This window comes from Papilio polytes, unplaced genomic scaffold, assembly GCF_000836215.1.
Source record: "Papilio polytes unplaced genomic scaffold, Ppol_1.0 DF823823.1, whole genome shotgun sequence".
In the NCBI taxonomy this organism is placed as follows: Eukaryota; Metazoa; Arthropoda; class Insecta; order Lepidoptera; family Papilionidae; genus Papilio; species Papilio polytes.
The window spans coordinates 1,149,803-1,174,100 of NW_013525381.1; the positions used below are offsets into that span (position 1 = coordinate 1,149,803).

Below are 24,298 nucleotides of genomic sequence, written 5' to 3' on the forward strand. Positions count from 1 at the left end.
GGGGATGTCATTTGGTGGAATTACTTCTTTGATGCCAACGAAAGGGTCGTATGTAATGCAAAAGTGCATGGGCGTTATAAAGTCCTATATATCACACGTCTGGGTTCGAGTGCCCTAGTAATTAAACATTTAAAAGAGTTGTTGAAATACCGATCGATGTCGTGCTTATTATTGTTTGTCACGCACCATGTATATTAACAGTAAATTTTTAATTTAATTATTAAAAATAACATGCCATTTGTTTTGTATTTGTATTCATAAATAATGTAAAGATAAATAATAAATGTGTACTCTTTACGATAGATGTAAAAAAATACACAATAAAGTATATTAAAATATTGTGTAGCAACCCTAGCTTGAGCCGGAGCTCGGTCGATAGATACGCGTCTCCCAGCGAGCTCCGGAGGCTGCGCGCGCGACCCACTGACCCGGCCCTTGCTTCCCAAAAGAAGCGAAAAACGCCCTTAAAATACTGCGCACTTTATGCCAGCACTAATAACTAGGCTCTTCAACAACATATATTTTAATTAATCAAGGATATACAATGCATCCATTCTATGTTTGAACTTTGCTGACCCCTTACTTTGTTGGAGGTTAACGAACTAAGCGTTTACAAGCACTACGTAATAGGTTGTACTAGATACCTATCTCTGTGATCTATATGTACTACGTCACGCGACATTGTTGGTATCCATTTATGTTTAATACGGGTCATTGCGTAATACTATAGCACATTATTTAAATGGCTAGTCTTAAAAATGTCCTTAGTGGCTTTGAAAACAAAACAATATGTGTTTATTCTTGTAGATTACATCCTTCTTGAAGGATGGAAAGACGTGCTGAATAATATGTTCTAATAGTAATACCTTATTACACAACATCTATTGTGTTAATGAACTCCGAATGAGTTAAAATTTAATTAGTAGGTTACAGTACTGTGACAAAATTAACATGCGACTGTTAAAAATTGGGAAACAAGTACATTACATAACTGAAGTCTAGTTAAATTAGTCCGTCAGCTCTCAAGACTTATATTAGTACTTGAGGTAGACAGAGATGGTTAACATAGTCAAAACATATCGACGTTTTAATTTAAAAAAAAAAAACTTGGCAGAAATCAAACCTGACAACCAATAGATACTACAATTTTATAATATTTCTAACTGTTTATTTCTTAAATTATTTTCTCATCTGGTTATTTTATTTACCATGAAAAAGAATTTTCTTTAACTATAATACAATACATTTTGTATACCACAAATCTCAAATGCTTCTAGAATATAAGAATATAATCTTTTGTACAAATACAATGGACAACTTGAGAAAATCTTTTGTGAGAAAAAAAAGACGCCTACTTGTGCTGAATATATTTCAGTCAGTAGTGGCTATTAAAGCATTCACTTAGGTTCTCTAGCATTGAAATAATTCTATTGTAAGAACGAAGTTATTTTCCTAGATAACTTTTAACACCGATGTCCTCCGAGTTAGAGCGGGCGACCTTTGACTAAACTGTCGCACCACAACTGTTGTGCGATTGTCGATTGTTTCGCAGCAAATTCAACTTGTTGCCATGGTCGTTTGCACTAACAGTTTAGTTGCACAACTAATAGTCGAGTTGTGTGCGTACCACCATATAAGTTCATAGGAATCAAAGCGCGACTAAATAATTGTGCGATAGTTTAGTCAAATATGTGCCCGCGCTCTTAATTGTAATGTATATTAACCGTAGTGGAGTTTCAAATCTTAACAGTTGTAGAGCGCTTTAAAGTGATTTAAAATCCCGTTAGCATTAAAGTGCATGCAAGAACATTTGTAAATGACAAATCATAGTTACAATATCAAACATTTTTTGGTTCTCGCGGAAGATCAACGCTGGGTGCTTCGATCAGAAGTATCCAGCATTTATAGCTGAGCGAGGACCCAATCCGGTCAGCACTGCAATACACATTTTAAATACTCTGTTTGTCCTGTAATTACGTGTTTATTATTTTTTTTAATTACTTTGTGTTTTTTTCTCTTATTCCTAATTATGTTGTAGTGTTGATAAGAGTAAATGTTATTTTGTTTTATTTATTTAAACTTGAAACAGAGTCTTCAGAAACTGTCGTAATCTTTAGCGCGCGGATTAAGATGCAGACGTTCATTGAATGCATCCCATCGCTAAGTATGCGAGACCAGACGACAGTCGCGTCTCAGCAATTCAAATGAGAGTTTAAACCCGTCAATGACATAATATAATCGGCCTTGTATCGCACAATACACACTTGCATATCGTTTTGGTCGGTTGACTTTAAACGCACCCATTAATGGGCCTGAGACTCGCACGCTGTTGTCTAGACGGATAAGGCTGAGTGTTCATTGTCCCTGGAATTATTCGATTCCAGTTAGTAATCTAAACTTCTATACTAATATAATAAAGCGTAAACACACACTACTTTGTGGCTAAGGATGTCTGTAATAACAGCATATTTTTAAATAATTTTTTCATTCATAAAAAGCCCTACACTTACGACACACTTTAGGCTATATATTTTCACGCTATTAAACTTAGGGGATAAATAAATCGGAAAAAACCTTCATGTGGGAAAGGGACCATAAACTACAAGCTGCCAACATCAAGGAAACAACGTTGCCATTGATTGATTGTTAGATACCTCCGATGTCAGTCCTTCGTTGTTATTTATGTATTTGAATTTTGGATATTTGCAATGAGAGAATTTGATAAATCTAAACAATAAGGGTTTATAATTTCACGCGTATTAAGCCGTACAAGAACAGCTAGTCTTTGGTTAAAACTACATGGTTAGATTTAAGGTCATTTGTGGTAGTTAAGTAACTGCTGATTGGACAAAGATGTAACCGAAGAGAAAAATTGCATGACTGTTTTTATGATACGTATAATCAAACTATTTAATTAGATGCTATAACGATATCTGTGTGTGACTATTAGTGATTATCTATTTGTATTCAAGTTTCCAGGATAAATGAACATCACGCAAGAAATGACATAAGCATAATTAAACGAATGTTTTTAGAAATGATAACATCATTCTTTACGTTATTTCTGTCCCCAGCAGATTGAGGATTTGCATTTTTTTATTTTGACAGTTTTATCATTGACGAAAACATCTTTTTATTTTAGTGACAAATCATTATTCACGTCAGAGAGCTATCATAATTATTCTTAACAACATTGTCGTGACGATATCGATAAAATTGGTATTAGATTTGTGCAGTGGCCCAACAGATCAAATAAATCAATAAATTTCATATAACAATTGTCGGTGAAGATACAAATGAGTTTTCGTAATTGTTATGTAGATATTCGTGATAGCCTCTAACACTTAGCTAGAAAACACAAAATATATGTGAGGTTATGAATGGCCTGACATGTTTCCTTCTAGTTAGCATTCTTTAAACTAGATGGCGCTAGACGACACTTAAATGTAACAAAAAATAAGAGTCACTAACTTCTATAGTAAACAATCGCATGATTAATCCTAAAATACAAAGCATTTTTTGACATGTATAAAGGCATGACAAAATTGTAGAAAACATTATTACCGACCAAATTAGTGACAGCCTTTACAGGTCGATATTTGACCATTTGGCTGGTGTTAAATATTGTTAGTTATGGAGTTTACACTAAGAACATGTAGGAAATCAAAGTACCAGTTTAATCCTTACATCCGGGAATCAAGGCAGTGACCGATTACATGTCCACGTTCGACAACGCACCACTGCCTTCCTGACCGCGCTTAAATAAACCTAACACGAATCAAACGATTATAAACTTTACTACAAGGACGTAAAGTTCATTATTCATTGATTTAAATATCGCACGTGCTTTATTGGTACGCGTACCATTTAATCGATTGACCGTCCATCCGAGGTAGAGCCGCTTTGATTACAGCTTCCTCTCCTTTGTGTATTTTTAAACTATTGAGGCTTTTTTAATAAAACGTTTTATACGTAACATAATAGGGCTATAACCCATTTGATAGGTTAAGTGTGATATATTCTTATTAGTGGTAAATGTTGCCAGTTTTTTTTTAAATTATACCATAGATCTTACTAATCTTACTAATATTATAAATGCGAAAGTTTAGATGGATGGATTTCAATGAAATCTGGCATAAATAGGTGTGGGGGATAGTCAAGAGGAACAAATAGAATGCCTATTTTCGTTTTTTTTTTAATCCCACGCGGAAGAAAACTAGTATACAATAAACATGACACTATATATGTTTTTTTATGAGAATGTGAAGAAACAACAAATTATTTTAAGTCGAAACTCACTGTACGAATATAACGTAAACAAATAATATTTTCTATGTCCGTATATTGCATATGGACTATGGTCCAGTACTTTGCAGTCAAAAGCAATACCATTACGATTCGCAGCACAAAGCGACTACAAACACGTTTGTTGTGTTGTCGCTTGTTGTTATACCTAATGAGATGCATCGTCCACTGCCTTCTATCTCGATGCTTTCAAATAACCTTTTGAACGCACGTAATTATATGTGATCATAAACGGACCTCCCCTTAAATTACAAGAGAATTTTCAATATACTATATTGTAGTATGTGGGGCCTACGAAGATATCGTCATGCTATCAACGCAGATATTAAATACAATATTTGGAAATAATATGAAGCCCTATAAACCAGCAACATCAAATACCGTAATTTATCATCATCATCAACTTCCCCTTTCCCTTATGGAGGGTCGGCACAGTATGTGCTGCTCTTCCATACATCTCTATCAGCCGTCATATCTGAATCCACTCCTTTCTTAAGCATATCCTCTTTCACACTATTAAATAATTTATCTTCACCTATAAATTTCAAGGTCATATTACTCACATTAGGGTACGTAAAGATCTCGAAATAGACGAACAGTTCCACAAGCGAGGTGTTCGGACACGAGTAATCAATTTGATTTGTATCTTAGGTACTCACTTGGCATTTTTGGGCGTAGTGTCCGGCTGACAGCAAGCTCTGTACCGTAGTACTGCTTCTGTGGGCGACAGAGCGTCCGTCTCATCCGCGGGCGCCTCGCATTCATCCGTCACCAGCGGTGCCCGCGCCGGCGACGTATGCGAACCGTACCCGTCGGAATTCAGCTAAAACAGATATCATTTTTGTAAAACACTATGAATTTAACAGGGAGAGCAGGGTACTGGATAGTTAATGAGCGATTTATGCTGGGTTTCTGAAGTTCCCACTTATTTGGTACCATCTTTCGATACATTAGTATTGGTTGACGTATGTTTCAACGGAGTAAAACCTTAAAATAAGTTGTACGGTAATGTACTTAATGAATTTATCGAACCAAAAAAATTAACGAATGGTTAAACGTAGCTGGGAAACCGGTCATAAGGCAGCTGTAGATTATCTAATAATTACGATACAACAATGCCTTTCTTGTCTTCTTACCTTAACCCTTTCAATAATTAAATTTACCAGGAACTATTAAGTATGCCTCGCGATACGGAGACGGATCTTAAAATATCTGATGATGTAATAGATGACGAAACAGTAAACACAACAATGCATAAATATTTTATAATTACCATAAATAATTACTGCTTACAATAGATGGTAATTAGAAGTGTTTTTATAGTTTTTTTAATCCCAATTAATAGACTTAACAATCTAAGAAACTGTTAGATCTTACAAGTTCGTTATAGAGTTACATAAATTAAGAAAACCATAAATTCAATTTTTACAACATGTGTCGGCGAATTTAAGCTGTTTACTAACTAGTGAAATATTTCTAAACTATGAATGTCCTTGAATTGAGGTGTTGTTTATTTTTGCACGAGCATTATTACCACATTCTTTGAGAGTTTTAAATTTATGTATGTAAACATTTACTTTGTTCTTTGTTAGAAGTTTCTATCCTATCCTTTTCATTGTATAATTCGGTATTTATTATATCAACAGTTTCCTTTTATATTTATGTTGTAGGCCACACTTTACGTTCTGCATGACGTTTTATCCTGTATAGGCAACTGACCAGGCATATCTGAATCTTATAGTAAACTGTACAGCGTATACACAAAGCTTCGCATGTTCAACGCCGCCATTCAATTTGTAATGTGTTGCGTTTATAATGGTGATGAGGATGACATCTTACTTTGACGATGGTGCCGACCTGGGTGTCTTGAATTTGTTCGAGTGCGCGGTCACGGGGTCCCTCCCCCGCTAACCTCGCCTCCCGCGCCTCTCTGGCCTCCCTCGTGTCCGGGGTTTCGGGGGGCGCGCCCAGCAGCCGCTCCTTCATCTCGTGGATGTAGGGGCAACGCTGCATCGCGATGTAGAATTCACGTACGCGCACCTGGACAAACATCATGTTTTACTAACCAATTCAAAATGAAGTGTGAAATGAAGACAAGATGAAGAAACAGCTTTGTATGCAGCAACTCTAAAACTAATGAGCCGTTTTCAAAAATTAATTCACCGTTAAAAAGCCATGTTATCAGTAACATAGGCTATTTTTGTGTTTAATTTCACGCGGACGCAGTTGCGAGAAACAGCTAGTCATGACACATTGTAAAAAGAAATGTAAGACATATGCTTGAATAATAAATTTAAGCGAGTGTTATAGTATTCGTTTAAACATAAAAAGTTCATATTAAAACTAAAGTCTATTTAACAACGATCGATCTAAAAGCGGTAAACTTTCACGTGACAACGGCTCATTAAAACTTTTATAAACATATTGACCACGGAACTGGAACAACGAGTTGATAGAGTCGATATTTCTCAATGTCAACTTTTAAATTTATTCGCTCCACTTATTGCCCTGCTAGTTATTTTAAGTACATGTTATCCAGTTCTTAATGTCGACAAAAAAGTTAGCGGGGCTTAAATTCTTCTCCTTTGATATTTCTGTCTTGATTCTTTATAGTAATTTTCAATAACACGATATTTTTTTTACTACCTACTTCATTAAAAAACGAGAAAATGAGAAACATGGTATTGTTTCAAATATGTTTCGATTCGCCAACAAAAGTTAATAGCAAAAGAAAATCTAATGCATTATTTTTTTTAAAATACTAACCTAAGTAAAAAAACATTTGATGTTAAAGTACAAATTTTGATTACAAACTTGCACTCTATTTCAAAGAGTCAAACGTGTTTTCAATTTCCGGTACATTTTCTAAATTAATTCCAGAATCATCCTACGGTAACTTTGAAAAAAAAAAACTAGGTTATACCTCTATAAAAATTCTTCCGTCAGCAAAAATCCAGATATTAAAACTTTTCCAATGAAAGGGAAATAAATTGAAAACAAATATTTTCTGAACAGAATACAGTTTTTGAAACAAAAATTTCAATTGAGTAACATAGTTTTTGTAGTACTTTCTGTTATAGTAAAATTTTACATAAGAATTAGGCTTATTTATTTTCCTTTTATAAGTACCAGTTGTATTTATCTAGACATGAATATATTATAAAAATTCAATATGTTCTTAAACAAATTGACAAACCCGTTCAAGTTAAAATACGCGAGACTTTTCCTCCATCAATTTCTCAGCTACAAAGATTGTCAATTAGCAGTAACTCAAATCTCGAGGAAAGGGTTGTTATCCAATAAAATTACAGTGAAACCCGACACTAAAACGAGTCATTTAACTACGACTAATTGAATAACGATCGTGGCCGTAACCAGACCTTGTCAATTTTGTAGTTCTATTCGTTATATTTTGATTGGTTACTAAGTCATTTTGTAAGCCACCATTTAGTATTAAAGACATTATTACTTTTTGAAAAAAAAATATTAGAGTACTAAGAGTGGGAGTCCTGATAAAAGATTCCTACAAAAGCTTGGAGCTTTGAGCTTATTTTTCATAAGCACAATTATCTACGATATAAATGCTGATACGTTCCTGTGCTGTTTCGCTTTTTATCGTGCGAGTGAAAAGCATTCATTGAATACTGGGTCCCATCCGCATTAATGTGGGTGGCAAGCCTTCATAGTCTCCGTGGTTGGTATCAACTATAGTATGAATTTAGAAGGTTTTTCTTACATTACAGTTATGGTGTAGGACGTCGATTTCAAATATAGGAATGTAGAGTCCAAGATATGTTCCAAAATGTAGACGTTAGTTTTTTTACAATAAACGGAGACATGTTGCAAGGATTATCTCATGTTAGGCATTTGTAAACTTTTTCGACAGCTGGAATTAAGTATATTGGCAATTTTTTAAATTTATTAGATAATTAAAGAAGTGAGGGAAAAAATGATTTTTTTATGTTGTTATATTCATATTTGCGTATATTACACACACGTTACAAATTGCGAGTTGTGACTTAACAAAGCTATTGTTTGCGATCGATTCGACATAAATGAGGTCAGGAGGTCACTGGACTGTGACCAACAAGTAACAAATATAAACTGCCTGTTAAACCTAGGTCCTAGGAAGTTGTAAGATCGAATTTCAAACTTGAACTCGAAACATAATCCAGTGGAATTAACTGCGAATAAAGAAGTCATTGACAATCACACTGATGCCTTTTAAATAATATTTCTTTATGAAGGTCATGTTTTTGTATGTAGTATTTGAACGCAGCTTTTAAATAACTTTTTGCTTAGTTTTTAGATTTGGAAATTTTAGAAGGTTTGTTATTATAGTTAATTGAAAATACAGAAGGTAACGGCCTATGACCAGAAGTGGGTTGATATAGTCTCATGATTTAGTAATATTTATCCCTGTATACTGTAATTACTTATCTCGCTTAAAGTTTTGTTACATAAAATTTTAAAATTGTAAATGTATTTTCGTTCGATTCCTTCTTTTGTTTCGTCAAGGCTGAATGCTTCAAAAGTCGAGGGTTTCATGCCTAATCAATCACAAGCCACACTCGACCTTGAGAGACACTTCCGACTCGACCGAACTGCGAAATAAATTTGTTCTCACACAGACAAAAGTTACTTCCAAAATGTAACATAAATGTAAATTAAGTATAAGTCACTCGTTAAAGTTTTATTATTCTTGTACTACGGTTACACCGGATATGAACAGCTAGAATTCTATTCACAGGTGTGAATTCGCATACTGTATGCGAGCGACGGTATTCAAACATTTCCGAGAGCGATGTAAGTTAACAGTTATAAATAATGCATTCTAAGTAAAATGCACAACTTTTGCAATATAAGTAAAAAGTGACAGTGGACATTTAAACGGTTTCAGATATTTCTACGTATATTGTTTCAGGATGGGTGTAACGGATTTATTACATCGTATAAATTAGAACAAGGATTGTGTTCAAAAAACGTCAATAGATGCAAAATTTTAAAAACAACTTCATTATTTTAAAATGCATGAATTCTAAGGAGCAACTACACAATGTATTTCCAACGAGAAAACTTTCCAAAGTGCATTGCAATGCAAAGTGCACAATGCTTACTGCATTTGTAAAACTTTACATTTTGTTTCATATTTAATTCGTCGATGTTATAGTTTTACAAACGTTATAAACTTTTGAAATTTTCATTTTTTAAATGTGGTAATAGTGAGAAATAAAGTTTTTTTATACATCCCAATGTAACAAATGTTCTCTATCTATACGATTATAATAAAGCGTAAACAAACACTTCTTTGTTGCCTAAGATTTCAGCAATCACAGCATATTTTTGAATAATTCTTTTTTTATTAAAAAGCCCTACACTTGCATCACGCTTTAGGCTATATATTTTAACGCCGTTAAACTTAGGGGTTTGGATAAAAACCCTAATGTGGGAAAGAGACCGTAAGTTGCCAACATCAAGGAAGCAAGGTTGTCGTTATGTCATGTCATTTTGACATTTGTAATTGATAATTTGACAAATATGCGGATGAAGTCGCACGGGAACAGCTAGTTTATTAAGTAAAGTTACACATACCCATACAAGGTTAATTTTGTCTTAATTAAACTAAAAGGAAGAGTGAGGTAATGCTCTTCGTTCAATCAGTCGTTGGAAGAAAATGATTCCACTAGCTGCATGAAGATTTTAAGAGTGTGCACACCTGAAACTAAACCATCGCACAACCGTTTAGTTTTGCTTTGATTCCTATGAGCTTATATGGAGGTGCGCACACTACTCGACTTTTAGTTGTGCAACTAAACAGTTGAATTTGCTGCAAAACAATCGACAATCGCTCAACAATAGTGCGATAGTTTACTCAAAGTTGTGCGCCCGCTCTAAAAAGACAGAAACCAAATACAATGAATTTATTTGAAATGTATAAACAATTTGCTATGATTTTAAAACTGAATGAATCATTTTTATTAGTAAATTTTGATCGCAATAAACCGATCCTTGTTCAAGCAATAAAACATTATACCGTTTAAATCTGTTTTACGATTCACCCGGAGGCCTAATTTCGAATTGACGTCGAGAAAAATATGATATACAATCAAGAAAATAGGTCAACGTTGAAGTAAATCGTGCATTAACGGCTCTATAAACAGATTTGATTAAAATATGCCTATGAATTAGTACAAGCGGATATCTGTTGATCTTCTTTTAACTACTTCATTATTTTTACATATGAATTACGATCTACATTAAGACTTACAGAGTAAAAAAATAATTAATATAACCAGCCAGTTTTATTTTTTTATAGACAGCTATTATAACAGTCGATTTCCACTGCAAACCATCCAATTAATTGTCTTAGGACAAACAGAGGAAACACATAGCAGGTGCCACGGCATATAACTACGGTTACCAATTGTATTGAATTACTACTGCGAATGTTACCACAAACTCAATATAACTTTGTTCAATGTGAAAATGTCAACAAGTTATCCGTCAGCAAAAGAAGGTATCCAATTATTAAAAACTAGCTTTCGCCCGCGACTCCGTCCGCGTGGAATTAAAAAAAAAATGAATAGCCTATGTGTTCTTCCAGAGTATCTTGTCTATGTCAAATTTCACCGAGATCCGTTCAGTCGTTTTGGCTACAAACTCTAACAAACATCCATCCATCCATCTAAACTTTCGCATTTATAATATTAGTAAGATATATAACACTGTTGTGTCTTTGTAGACCGGAGTTATTCAATATGGGTAGGTAATTTATTTCGTTGTCTTGTTAGTGACAGATAGATAAATACAGAGATAAGTACTTTGGCCTGGGGCCACTGAACCGTTGAATTAACCAACGTTTTATCCTTAAATTTCGAACAACGTTGTGTTTTCGTAACAGAGTTTTGGTAAATGATTTCAAACTAATTGTGAATATCGAAAACAACTAAACTGTTATTTTAGCTATTAATTTGATGTCACACGAATTAAATAACATTTAAATAATGTTAGCATGTGTACTAATCTATACTTAATATTATAAAGAGAACAGGTTTGTATTTTTGTGTGTATTAAAATAACTCAACTACTGAGCCGGTTTCAAAATTCTTTCACCATAAAAAAGCGTTATCATTGACTTACGTAGGCTATGTTTTTTTTATTAATTTCTAATTTCACGAGGGCGAAGTCGCGTGCAACAGCTAGTTTTATATAAAGAAAAGATTTGTTTATTTGTTTGTATTGAATAGGTGACGAAACTACTGAATCATTTTCAAAAATTCTTTCGCCTTTAAAAAGCTACATTATCCGTGAATAACATAGGCTACATTTATTGTAGATTTTTTTATTAATTTCACGCGGACAAGGTCTTGAAAAAGAGCTAGTCGTAAAAATTTGAATATGATTATCCGCATAAAGCGACATCTGTTGCGTTACCTTCAAGTCCCAGCTGAATACGTAACTCTTACAAAGGAGGGTTTTCAAAATCTAGGTTAGCGGAATGTTGAGTGGAGAAAATACATTCTTCTCCAGCAAACCTTTACATCTTATTTCCTATTCACGTTCATTTGAAGAGTTTCTTCATAATGTTTACATATTTAACTAAAATTTACCAACTGCTTAAGATCTTCCCCAGTTAGCAAAATCAATAATCTTGTCTTACGCAGAAACTGAAATTAACATTGTATTGAGATATGACAACATGGTGTAAGAGCGTTCGCACATCTGTAACTAAACTATCGCACAACTGTGTAGTCTCGCTTTGATTTATATGAACTTATATGGAAGTGCACACAATACTCAATTTTTAACGCAACTAAACAGTTGAATTGGCTGCAAAATGACAATCGCACAACAGTTTTGCGATAGTTTAGTTCCAGGTGTGCGCTTTTAGAATTTCGTATACAACGATTATGAAACGGAATTATTGTTTTGAAATCGAAATCCGACAGTCTTCTGTTTAGTTTACAAAGGCATAGCTCAATTCCCACAGGTCTCTTACCCGTTTCACGTAAATATCACGTTACATTTTGTTTTGCTCTAATTTCAAAGCGGAACCATTTCGCTCGTTTATAACACTCGAATGATCCATAAACAGTTTCGATCTCTGAAGATATTAAAGTTTAAAACATAAAAGATTTCGCTATAGGCAGTTAAAGTTTGGATTCAGTTGAACCGTGAACGCAAATAGAATACGACAAAAGCGGAACCGGGTCTCAAACTAGGTTTGTTTTCAATCCCGCGTCGACGGGAGACACGCGTTTTGCACCGCATTCAGGAAATTAACATTCCTCGCGTCGTCAGATCAATATAAATTATTTATATGGCCCTTCACCTTTACTACTTCATATATATCTTTGGTAGCATTTAATTATGTCGTTTACAAGCCATTCCATGACTTTAACCAAACATAGGACACCCGTAAAAATATTGCTTTTTTTAAAAAAAGAGAATTAGATCAAAGGTATCGAAGTTACGACGCCTTAAAACTACTACCTAAAATTCCTCTACCTAGAACCTGTCCTACGTCCACATGTTCTTATATCGGTTAAAAATAACTAAGCATACGATAGTCAAGAATAAAGTTAGATGCAGTTTGTTATAAACAAGTCATCAAAGGAGCCCCTAAGTAATCGTCTTCGTATAATTAACACCTATCTTAGGCTCAAAGAAATTGACGCCAAACATTTTCTTTACGTCGCAGCGTCACCTGAAATGCGTTCCTTTATGATGTAAATGTCGCGTGCTTCCATTTCCTATTGAATTTTTAATTATTCTTCAAAACAACCTAGGACTTTATACACGTGCTTTCTTTGACATTTACATAAAATCATGGAAGTAATGAAAATAATGTAGACACGGAATAGACCTAAACTTAAAACATTTTTTATTTTATTTAGAAATATAGGCGATTACAAAGCTTTTATAGTACAACAAATAATTTTAATAGAAAAACATACAAGCTTTTTCTATTTATCAAAATAATTGAAGTGTGTATTATAACGTGTACGATAAGGCGTTTGAAGGCAGTCACTTTGAGTCTGTGGACGTAAATAAGCTCGTTAGAGCGTCGCGTCCTGGTCGTCGGTGGATAATTTTCCGCTCGTTGGCTAATGCCACGCAGAGACAGACACTATTGATTTAAATATGTACAAAGAATAAAAACGAATTATAAATACGTATATTTAACTCTAGATATCCAAAAAATGTTTTGTTAAAAACATTTTTTACCTATTTCACAAGGATAAGTAAAAAGTTTTGCGCTAAATTTACGTATTGTTAAAAAATACTTCAAATATGATCTTCTAATGAAAGTTTGCATTCGCAATTAGACTTGAATTCCGACATCAAACATATATTAAAATGCAATACGTTATTTCTTACGTATAACTAGTTGTCACCCGCGACCCGGTCAACGCAAATTTAAAAAAAAGGAACTTATTCAGTAGCCTATGTGTTCTCCCAGTCTATGTTCTACATCTATACCAAATTTTGTTCAGATTTATGAAGTCATTCTGTAGATTCGTGATAACAAACATCAATCGATCTATCCAAAAGTTACATTTATAAGGAAGTAAGATTTAAGATGTTATGCCTTACGTAATCTTAATTAAAAAATCTGCATTTAACACATCATACGTAAAAATAATGAGATGCAATCCAAGTTGCATAATCCTTACACACCCATTATTTTATTTTTCTAAAATATGGGTCAGGATTCGCTCGTCATAATGAAGCTGTGAATAGTCCTGAATGCCCCGGGGAGCTAGATTTTATAATTTGTGTTGCTTTTCATCTCCGCAGACGCTCCGAGGTACGTATTATTTGTACTTGCAAACAATTTATAAAAGAAGCGAAAGTTTTAAACGTTTCTTTACTGAAGAATTCGCTCCTTGAATATTCTAATGATGGTAATTGTTTGAACTTAATAATAATAAACTTCTGTTTATTTCATAAAATCAGTAGCTGTTATTGAACTTGTACTTGGAAAAAATTAGGAACCGATTGATCAAAAACAACGGAGAAAAATATTCAAATTACGATATTTTTTCAATAATCCAATTGAGAACCATCCATCCACCTCCTCCTTTTTTGTAGTCGGTATTTTGTCCCCACTTCTTTCAAAGTTATATGGTAAACAAATATAGTAATAGAGAGATAGTAGTAGTAATTGAGAGATAACAGATCGCCTGGTTTAACCAGTACCATTAGTCAATGATATGTCATTAATTTATATAAACGTGAAGATAGAAATCAGCGGGGATCCGATTCCGACACTGTAATCAATATGCAAGCTATCTGTTGAGTGAAATTTAATTAATCGTGTATTTCTAATCGTGTATTTTCTCCTTTAGAAGAACATCACCCTTTCATTCTCTTTAAAACAACAGAGATTAAAATATGTTTTCGTTGCCAAAAAACTAAATTCACTTCCCACTTACTATCGTATAATAAACTGTCATACAAAAGTCGATATTAATGACAGCAAATGATACGAAGATGTAAAGCAAGTGTACGGGAACTCTTTTTGACAAATGAAATGCACGGTAAGAAAATATAAGGACCATGGTCGAATTATTCCCAACCGTCACCCCGCTTTGGGGACAGAGCGGGGTGACAGTTTGGAATAATCCCTATTGCCTAGCGCATGCGGGTCCTACGGTATAATGAAAACGGTTCACGCATGCTGGCATAAGGAATAATAAAACTGCGCCCTAAGAGATATGTTTGACACATACATATGTACATGTTCGTTTCTATGACAAGTTTCCGACCTAATTGTATTGTTAACCGTTAAATGACATTTCTCTGATATGGGTAGAAAATAAACGTCTTCCAATGTAATTTTATTTTGACAATGGAAGTTCATGATAACATGTATTTTTTGTATACAATTTAATTACTGTTATTAATATAAAAATGCACGTCGTACTGAATACGTTTTAATTTGTCAGTCTGATTGCGATTGGATATTTCACCAACAATGGAAGGAAGTAATTGTTAATGTTGTAATACATCGCCCCCGGCTACCGTATGCCGTAGCCCTAAAGCTGGTTACACACCTTCGAAAACATTGAAGAGTTCGACTGTTTAATTAATGGCCGGTTTCCTAGCTATTTTAAACCAATCGTTGGTTTTTGGTTCGTCTCCTACTACATAACTTGAGTTTTACTCCATTGAAACATAGTTAAACTACTGATGAATCACTAAATAATGATAAAATAAATGAAAGCCAGCAACCCATGATAAAAAGCATGTGTGTTAACGACTTTGCAAATATTAGTTAAACTTTTTAACAGAACAGACAGACTGTTCATGCCAAACTGTGCAGTAAAAATTCAAGGTGTGTAACCAGCTTTACAGTAATTTTATAATTGTCGTAACAATTACTGTTCGACATTCAATTAAAGAGACTTTCATATGTGTACCCGGAATAATTTGATATAATTGCAACAATTATTGCATTTTATTACACCATCTTATAAGGCTAATTTGAAAATAATTTTGACATAAATTGTTTTGAATGTCGCTGATTATAACTGCATTTTAATTCAATAGCACTAAATTTAAAATCTACAAAAAAAAACATTTGTTTTTTAGAACCAAAACAATTTTGAATTTGAAATTGTTGTGTTTTCCAACGGTATAAAAAAATAAAATCGTAAACTGTTGACTTATGAATGACGGTAAAGGCTTGGTGGTATATATGTATATACAAGAAATATGGCACTTAGATCGCCCACCGCGTCGTCAGACTAGACAACTTTATCGTGCCTTATAAAGTAGCAACAATGAATCGTCTTGGGAGAGTCCATCTAAGGTTTTCCGTCGTTCGTTGATAATATAAAATTATATAACCATAATAAACTACCATTTATGTATAACTAGCTTTCGTCCGTGACTTCGACTGCAGAATTAAAAAAATTAAAAGCCTATGTAATCCACATACTTTGCCCTACATCTATGTAAAATTTCATTAAGATCTGTTCAGCCGTTTAGGCGGTAAACTCTAACAAATACCATCCATCCATCTAAATTTTCGCATTTATATTAGTAAGATTTTCTGTCAATGACGAATTTATCGGTTTTTCAACATATTTTAAACATATTTAGTCAAGGAATTGACTAAGATTAAAAAACTATGTAGAAAGTATTTATCGAGTTTTAAACTAAAATTCTAAAACCGCGTTTTAATTGGTTTCATGAGAGAAAATCGCTAGGATTCGAAAAATGTGCTCTGGTTCTAAAAGGGGATATTTTTAAAAATAAAATAAAAAAAAACATCAAACGATTATAACGCACGAGGTGTTGCGGCGAGGTCGGTACACTTGTAGCGAACCTTTTTAAATAGGGAACACCTTTTCAATAAACCTTCATTTTTCAACGAACATTTCCAGTTAAAACTGTTTTGTCATAAATAGTATTAATACTTATCAGCAATTTCAGTATTAATTAAGAAATAATTCGTCATCAAAAGATATTCAACAGATGGTTGTTTTGCGTTTGGAAAATAACCCTTATTCTCTGGTAAAAACGCATATTTCTACATCTATTGAAATGCAACAGTTTGCAATTACATGTAATATAAGGGTAAAACTAATACGTTACTAGTTTTTCTTTAATCTCTTTTCAAATAATAGCATTCAATACAATATTCCACATTGTTTTTTTATTTCAGAATCGGTGATGTCACCTAGTCGGCTCCGACTGTGGCTGCTGTATTCTGGGGCATGACATATCCCTTGGCTTGATTTAGTTAGACGGTTTCATGTGAACGCAATCCCACAATCTAATTTCAGTGTAAGAAACGATATTTGGGTCACAATTTCTCCTACTCTAGCCTTTATTGCCGACTCGTGGTTTCCGTTTATTCGATCGACAAGGAACATGTGGAACTCTTTTGTTGTGTAACTTATGTCTTTTTATACATCTCTACTTTTAGGGTTACTCCATAAGGAGATGCTTGACACGGTATTGTTTTAAATAAAAGCAACAAATAAAAATCAAGACAGATTGCACTTGCACATTGGCATACGATGCCAAAGCAATCGCGATGTAATCGTACAACTAGATTACTACGATATTTGGGGACGTTCATAGTAGAATTGGAATAACAGGAAAGTGGACTTTAAAACACTGTGGTCTGGGTTGATTTTCGATCGCACTCGTTTGGTGTCACCAACCTTTTGACACTGAATTTCAGCGAGAGGGGTAGTATTGCCGTTGATCGCGGGCTCCGAGAAGGTGACGCCGCGCGCGCGGCGCTCGTCGGTCGCCAGGGCGGCAATAGGTCGGTCCGGCGCGCGGCCGCTCGCGCTCGCGGCCCGAGACTGCCGGCTTCGCGCGTTTTCCCTCCCGCGCTTTCCCGCCGGCGCGGCGTGCGCACGTCAAGCCTGCATTGTTCCGCAAACGGCCCGGCCTATTCAAGCGAGATGAGCGCCGCTTGCAGCGCCACCAACACTGGCCTCAACTACCTCGGCTCTATACAACTGCGGTCGTCGTCTTGTTCAACAAAAAAAAAACGGTTTAGCGCCTCGTCTTACACAATCACCGTTTTGCCATCAGGCGGTGGGGCGAATGCCTTGTAACAATTCTACGGTACCTTAATTTCACATCCGCTAATAATTTTAGAAGTTAAACGGTCGATTATCTCCGTTTCATAAGTTTAAAGACCGGCAAATATGTTCTCATTTTGCCGGAAGCATTTTTGTGCAGGCTTTGAATTATGGTAATTGTACTGGAAAGGGTTTTATTAATTTTCAAATAATCACTGGCGAATAAAGAACATTTTTCCGAACAAATGTACACCTGATAAGATATACTTAAATGGGTAATACAAAGCTTTATTTCTTAATTCGATAGTAAGCTATAAAAAGGCCACATTTGATCCAAATAGCCGGCTGCCAAATATGTAAACAGTAAGTGTACACCGTCCATTATACTTCATCATAATGGCAGCTATTTCAAGAACGCATAAAATGCCTGCCACTGCGCTGCAACAGTCAACATACTGCCTTAGCCTGCGACAGTAACGTCGATCGCACAAACAATTGACTTTCCGAGTAATGATTCCGACGTGACCCCATTACACTAATGCGTTTACTTACGAGCCGCGTGTACTTAAGGTACTCGAACTTAGTAAGAAGTGCTCTCATTGTGTAAGCAGCCAACACCTGGACATCAAAAGGGATAGAAGAGGGGCTTTGATATCCCCTTGGATACTACGACATCTTACAAAAAAGATTTTTGTTCTTGAGAAGCAAGGTTTTACAAATTTAGATATTTCTTATATTATTTATTTATACGTGAAATGTGTATTTAAAAAAAGTGTAGTCTATTTCAAATAAAATACATAACATTCTATTATATTCATCTAGTTTCTTATAAATTTACAGACACGATCAGTAGGACAAAACCTTCCCCGATCAAATTTTAAAGTAAGCGACATCTAGCGAAAATTTTCGAAATCATCTGTCATTTTTAAAGTTCTAGTTCAACGTAAATTCTTTTACTTATTTTTGGTACTTATATCCCGTATATTTATAATGTACTGGATTTCTCAAAGCGATAACGACTAAGTAACATAAGTAAGTGTAGTCAAATGAAAGCAAGAAATGATACATTACATGTTAATAATCAACTTAACTGTATGCAACATAACTTAATATATGTTTAACGGTACGTGTATATTAAATTAAATTGATGTAATTCTCTCTTTAGTTGATTATTATTAAAAATCTGTTGCTAATTCATAAACCACTGCCTAAACACCTGTACGAAAACAAATTAATATTTACTTATAGGTGCCATAGAAAAGTTAACACATATTTTAGCATTGGTAACTTACGTCTGAGTACAAAATTTAATTAGCACTACGACCACTACATTAATAAAAAAATTCTTTTTTACCCGTTAATCTAAAAATAGTGCTAGAATAGTTTATAATTTGCCAAGAATGCTTTGTGAATGAATTCAAAGTGAAACGAGCATCGCTCTTAATTAAAATGAAAACAAATGAATAGCCGACTAAATACAAAAGAAATAAGTTCCGCCCTTTTACTTTGACCCAATAACCTGGAATGTGTCGATTAGTTTGTTATAGGTAATGGAAGTGAAATTGTTTAATTTTCAATTGCACCAATTTTTTAAACATTTGCCATTTACTACTTACTCATATTTGCTGCGAAATTTTATATGGATGGTTGGATAGATGTATGGATAGTTGTTTGTTAGATTTTGCCGGCTAAACGGCAGAACAGATTTCGTTGAAATTTAGTAGATATTAAGCATAGTTTAAAGGAACACATAGCCTAATTGCTTTTTTTAATTTCACGCAAAGTCAAACATAAATGCTAAAACTTACAAATATATACATTCGAAGATCTTGATGTAAAGGTAAATCTTATATCGCTCTTTCAATGCGATTAGGTTGAAGATAATTGAAAGGTAAATTATAAAGAGCGATATTCGATTCTAATTAGGATAGGAATTCTCTTTGAAGTCGAATAACTCACCTAAATGACTACAAAACAATTGTCCGCGACTGAACTTGAAGGACAATTCTGGTCGTCATTTTGTCCCACATCGTTGTATTTGTGTCTTGCGTAGATCAAAACAAAATATGCAACACGTAACTCGATACGATTATAAAATGGGATCAATTGGTGTATAACGATGTAGCTTCATTACAGCGACGGTGGCGACCTCTTTTTCTCGCTTCAAGGCAACTTAATTAGAAATAAAAAATGTTCGAGTTTCTTCTATGCCGGAGCATTTGCATTTAGTTCTCACGGAATATTAATTGTCTTCTTTGTTTAAGCTTCACGCCTGTCTATTTTTAGTTTTATGGTTTACTTTGATAAATGACACTATTTCGGTCACCATATTTGAGTATCACACAGTTCAAATTTTAATTTATCGTAAAATGAAACCGTTTAGCAGTTCTTTAGTAAAGCTTTCTGACAGAATTACTGACTAGTGTTTTAAAATTTACTTCTTACTGATAAATGCGAAAGTTTACATTGACAGATGAATAGATTGATGTTTTTTAGAGTTTGTAGCCGTTTAGTTTGAACGGATCTCAATGAAATTTGGCATAGACGTAGAGGATAGTCTGGAAGAACACATACGCTACTCGCTTTTGTTTTTTTCATTCCACGCGGATGGATTCGCAGGCGAATGCTAGTAGTAATATTCGTGTGTACATTTTATACTAATGCATCACTAAGGGACTCCCTGAGTAAGCACCGAACTATCTGAATGATGCAATTATGTAAATAATCGCGGTTTTGATTCTCAAGTGTCTATACCATTTTGATGCGCATGCTAAATGTTCTTGAGAACTCCACTAAGGAAGAATTAACCTATGTTATGTAGAAGATGAAATATATTTTTAATTACATATCAATACTAAGTGAATCTTAGCGCATTGATTAGTTTTACTCTTTTTTAACTTATTACAAAGCGCGACGGCACTTTCTATGAAGCGGGCGAAGCTGCGCGTGGGATCACTACGTTCGACTGTCAGCAAAAAAAGTGAACCGTGACTTAGACAAGGGATTATCGTATTCAATGAATTAACGTATTGTTTTACTTATTATCCCCAATTAGACATTACATCTTACCTTAGGTACCTTCTGTTACTTTTTATAGTGTTGTACCCAAAGTGTCCAGACACACCCGCAATTAGGTTTATGGACACTTTCATATTATTTTGTATTAAAATAAATAAAAAAAAACATGAAATACAAATGAAAGAATATTTTGAATATTGTATTTTTAAATTCTATAACTATAGAAATGAATTAAGGAACCGATTGAACTTAATTCTGTCCTCGTAATATGACGTAAAAGCATTTCCCTTTTAATAGTTACGATCTCTATAAATCATTTAAATAATGTCGCACGTGCATCATTATGGTCTTCATCCACGTCCAAAACGATAACCGAAAGATTAGCGTAGTCCATTTTAGCACTTCCTTATAAATAATATTAAAATGTACTGATTGTATTAATACATTACTTTTTTATTATACCTTCATATTTAGTTTGATCAACCTGTTACAATAACAATGATTATTTTTTCTAACTAAAAAATGATATAAAAATGCAGCCCATTTTCCAAGTTACTACTATAAATACTGGCTGCAGGAGCTTTCATTATACATATCCAGTATAAAGCAATGAAAACGCCAAGTTAAAAACTCACATGATTCCTTCAAAGATTCGAACTTGCGAAACTAATTTCCTAACATCCACCGCACCGGTACAGTTCACTACCCGCACAAAATAACGAGGCCAAAGATTCTATAAATTACGTTCAAACAATTTACTTCTGTATACACAAACAAACTGTTACATTGTCGATATTAATACAAAAAGCACACGCATTCGTGCCGACTAGCCGTGCTCGAAAGCGCGCCCGCCGAGCTTCGGACGATGTTTTTAATGCGCGAGCGAGACGGGAAATAAAACTACATAAACTTTCGGCCGACGTCGGCCTCTTCCGCGTACACGGCGCCTTTACTACACGCTAGGATAGTGTGGACTCTTATAAGTTTATTGATGTTCATAATTTTTAATTTATTAGGTTGGTGTTTTAAATTTGAGACGTAGATAGAGTAAAGATGTCAGTAGATCTAAGTTAGACTTTTATCGAGTTTAAAAATAAAAATAAAATAAACGTAGCCGCTTATCATAACACATATTATCGGTTCAAGGTATTATTTTTTGTTGTTAATATTAATACTGCTTTTTTCATTTAGTTTTGACCCATGTTTGTAGCAGGTACATAGTTTAATACATTGCTTTAAAAATAGGATGCATACACATGCATCATCATTAATCATTATTAATAGGAAATATCTCTTAGAAATTCTAATTCTTATCCACAATAAGCTAATATATCTCATTGTATTCTCACGATACGTGAATGGCATGAAGGAAACAGATGGGGGCGGCAAATATGTGGGGTTCGAATCGTCCCATGCGCTTCTAAGTGCTTTTGTCACACTAAGATACGACGATGACAGCGCCTTAAACCAGTTTTAGTTTTATTTTTGACTTTTACTCGTCTTATTTTTATAGAATTTTAACATAATGTTTACAATATGGAATCATGTGTACAAGACAGTCTGTGGTAATATACCATGGATCATTTTGTCCCTATGAGAAAATTCAAAAACAAAACTTTAGTAATATAAATTACTTACATTAAACATATTGTAATGGTCTAAAACTTACCTAGAAATACACATTACTTTTATATCTCTGTTTAATATTTGTTAAAATTGCAAAACACTTCTATAGAAATGCTTAAACAGAATCAACCATCTTCAAAGTACTCGTAAGCTGCCAGCACGACGTCTATTTCCAAAGATAGATAAATATCACGGGTTCACGTTACCATCGGCTTTCTAGGAACATTTTACCCCACATATAACCCATTGACCGCTGTCGGTAGATGAACAAACAAACATTATCTTCGACGCGTGCACGATGTTTACGTGACGGCTTGTTTTGATAACAGTAGCGTATAACACGACCAACACAATTTCGACACTTTCACTTTTTTATTCCATAATAGATCGCAACGGCACAAAAAGGTTACCGTAAGAGGTCGGTAAAAGCCCTATATATGTGCACCTATATATATGCACTCCAAAATAGTTCAAGTAGAGACAACTTCAAGTTATTACATACAAATTATTTTGCAATTGTATAAATCTTTATTTATGACGCTGTAATAAGCAAGTCGTGACATTTTGTTTACATGTTTTCAATATTAAGTAAATAAAAACTTCCTCTCGAAACAAGTTAACACATAAAATGCAACTTTAGAACATTTTGATGGTCAAAGAATCAGAAACTGTTGTTTTAAATGTACATATTCGTTTTTTCTTGGCACTTTTTTTTATCAGAAAGGTAATAATTGAACCGCAATTGAAAATAATAATTATGTTATCTGTAATATTATTTATTTATTTATTATTATAATTATGTAATATTATTAAAAGGAAAGATTTGTATTTTTGAGTTTATTAAAATAACTCAAAAACTGCGGGGCCAATTTTAAAAATTCTTTCACCGTTAGAAAGGTAATTTAACTGTGTGTAAATTTCACGCGGGCGAAGTCGCAAACAACAGCTAGTCGAAAATATTTTCATTGTTTACAATATATGGGTCAGACGATCTAATGTATTTATTGCAGGCTTAACATTTTAGATATAAATTTTTATATGCGTGGAAAGTGATATGACTAAGTACAGTAGTGACTGAGATGACGGATGATAGAGTTGTTTGGAGGACGACCTTGACGGGAATACGATAACAGAGTTTGTTAAATGCGGAGCTAGTACGACTGCCTTTATTTTCATAATTACGTACTAAATATTACTACATTGCAAGCGATGTATCATGCGATCGACAAGAAAGAGGTCATAAGCGATGTCCTACTTCTATATTTATAATTAATCGATTAGCTCGTACATAAATAATCATGTTTTACATTTATAAAATTGTGACGTCATTTTGTAACCAATATGTCCCATATTGACGCTGTTAGCTAACAGCCGGATACTGAAACGTCATTTAAATATGTGAGGCTTAAGCTACATATTATTTACGAATTTTGACGTTTATCAGATTGTAAGTGGTGTTCACGATGCGAAGTATTTAAGATTTGTTTCAGCATTTACATTAATATATATTTTAAGGCAGTAATACAATATTTCAAAGTTAAATAATTTAAAATTTAGGGAAATCAATTTTAGCTCCGCCTCGTTATACTTTTGTAGTGTTAACAGTTATTATTACAATAGTTAAAAATTAAAATAAATTGAATTTATATGTGCTGGGTGAAGAAACTTTTTTTTTTCAAAAACATTTTCATTGAAATTCGCTTGTCAAACAATTTTATTCAGTTTATCAAACTATATTTCTGCTTCAATGCAAGATGCTGCGTCGAAGGTAAAAAAGTTTTCTATACTCTATGGTA

General features: G+C 33.9%; 1 protein-coding gene across 6 annotated transcripts in view; it reads right to left on the reverse strand.

Annotated features, from left to right (window-relative positions):
* LOC106103392 overlaps positions 1 to 24,298 on the reverse strand; it is a 39,027-nt gene that overhangs the window by 7,033 nt on the left and 7,696 nt on the right. For 4 of the 6 annotated variants that reach the window (XM_013283143.1, XM_013283144.1, XM_013283140.1 and 1 more), the window contains exons 2-3: positions 6,145 to 6,345; positions 4,965 to 5,128 (exon numbers count right to left, since the gene is read on the reverse strand). In XM_013283143.1, coding sequence (XP_013138597.1) covers positions 4,965 to 5,128; positions 6,145 to 6,318 — 338 coding nt within the window. In that variant the 5' untranslated portion in view covers positions 6,319 to 6,345. Of the gene's footprint in view, positions 1 to 4,964; positions 5,129 to 6,144; positions 6,346 to 17,486; positions 17,677 to 21,511; positions 21,723 to 24,298 lie in introns of those variants that run through there. The other 2 variants (XM_013283141.1, XM_013283142.1) reach the window with 2 other exon arrangements.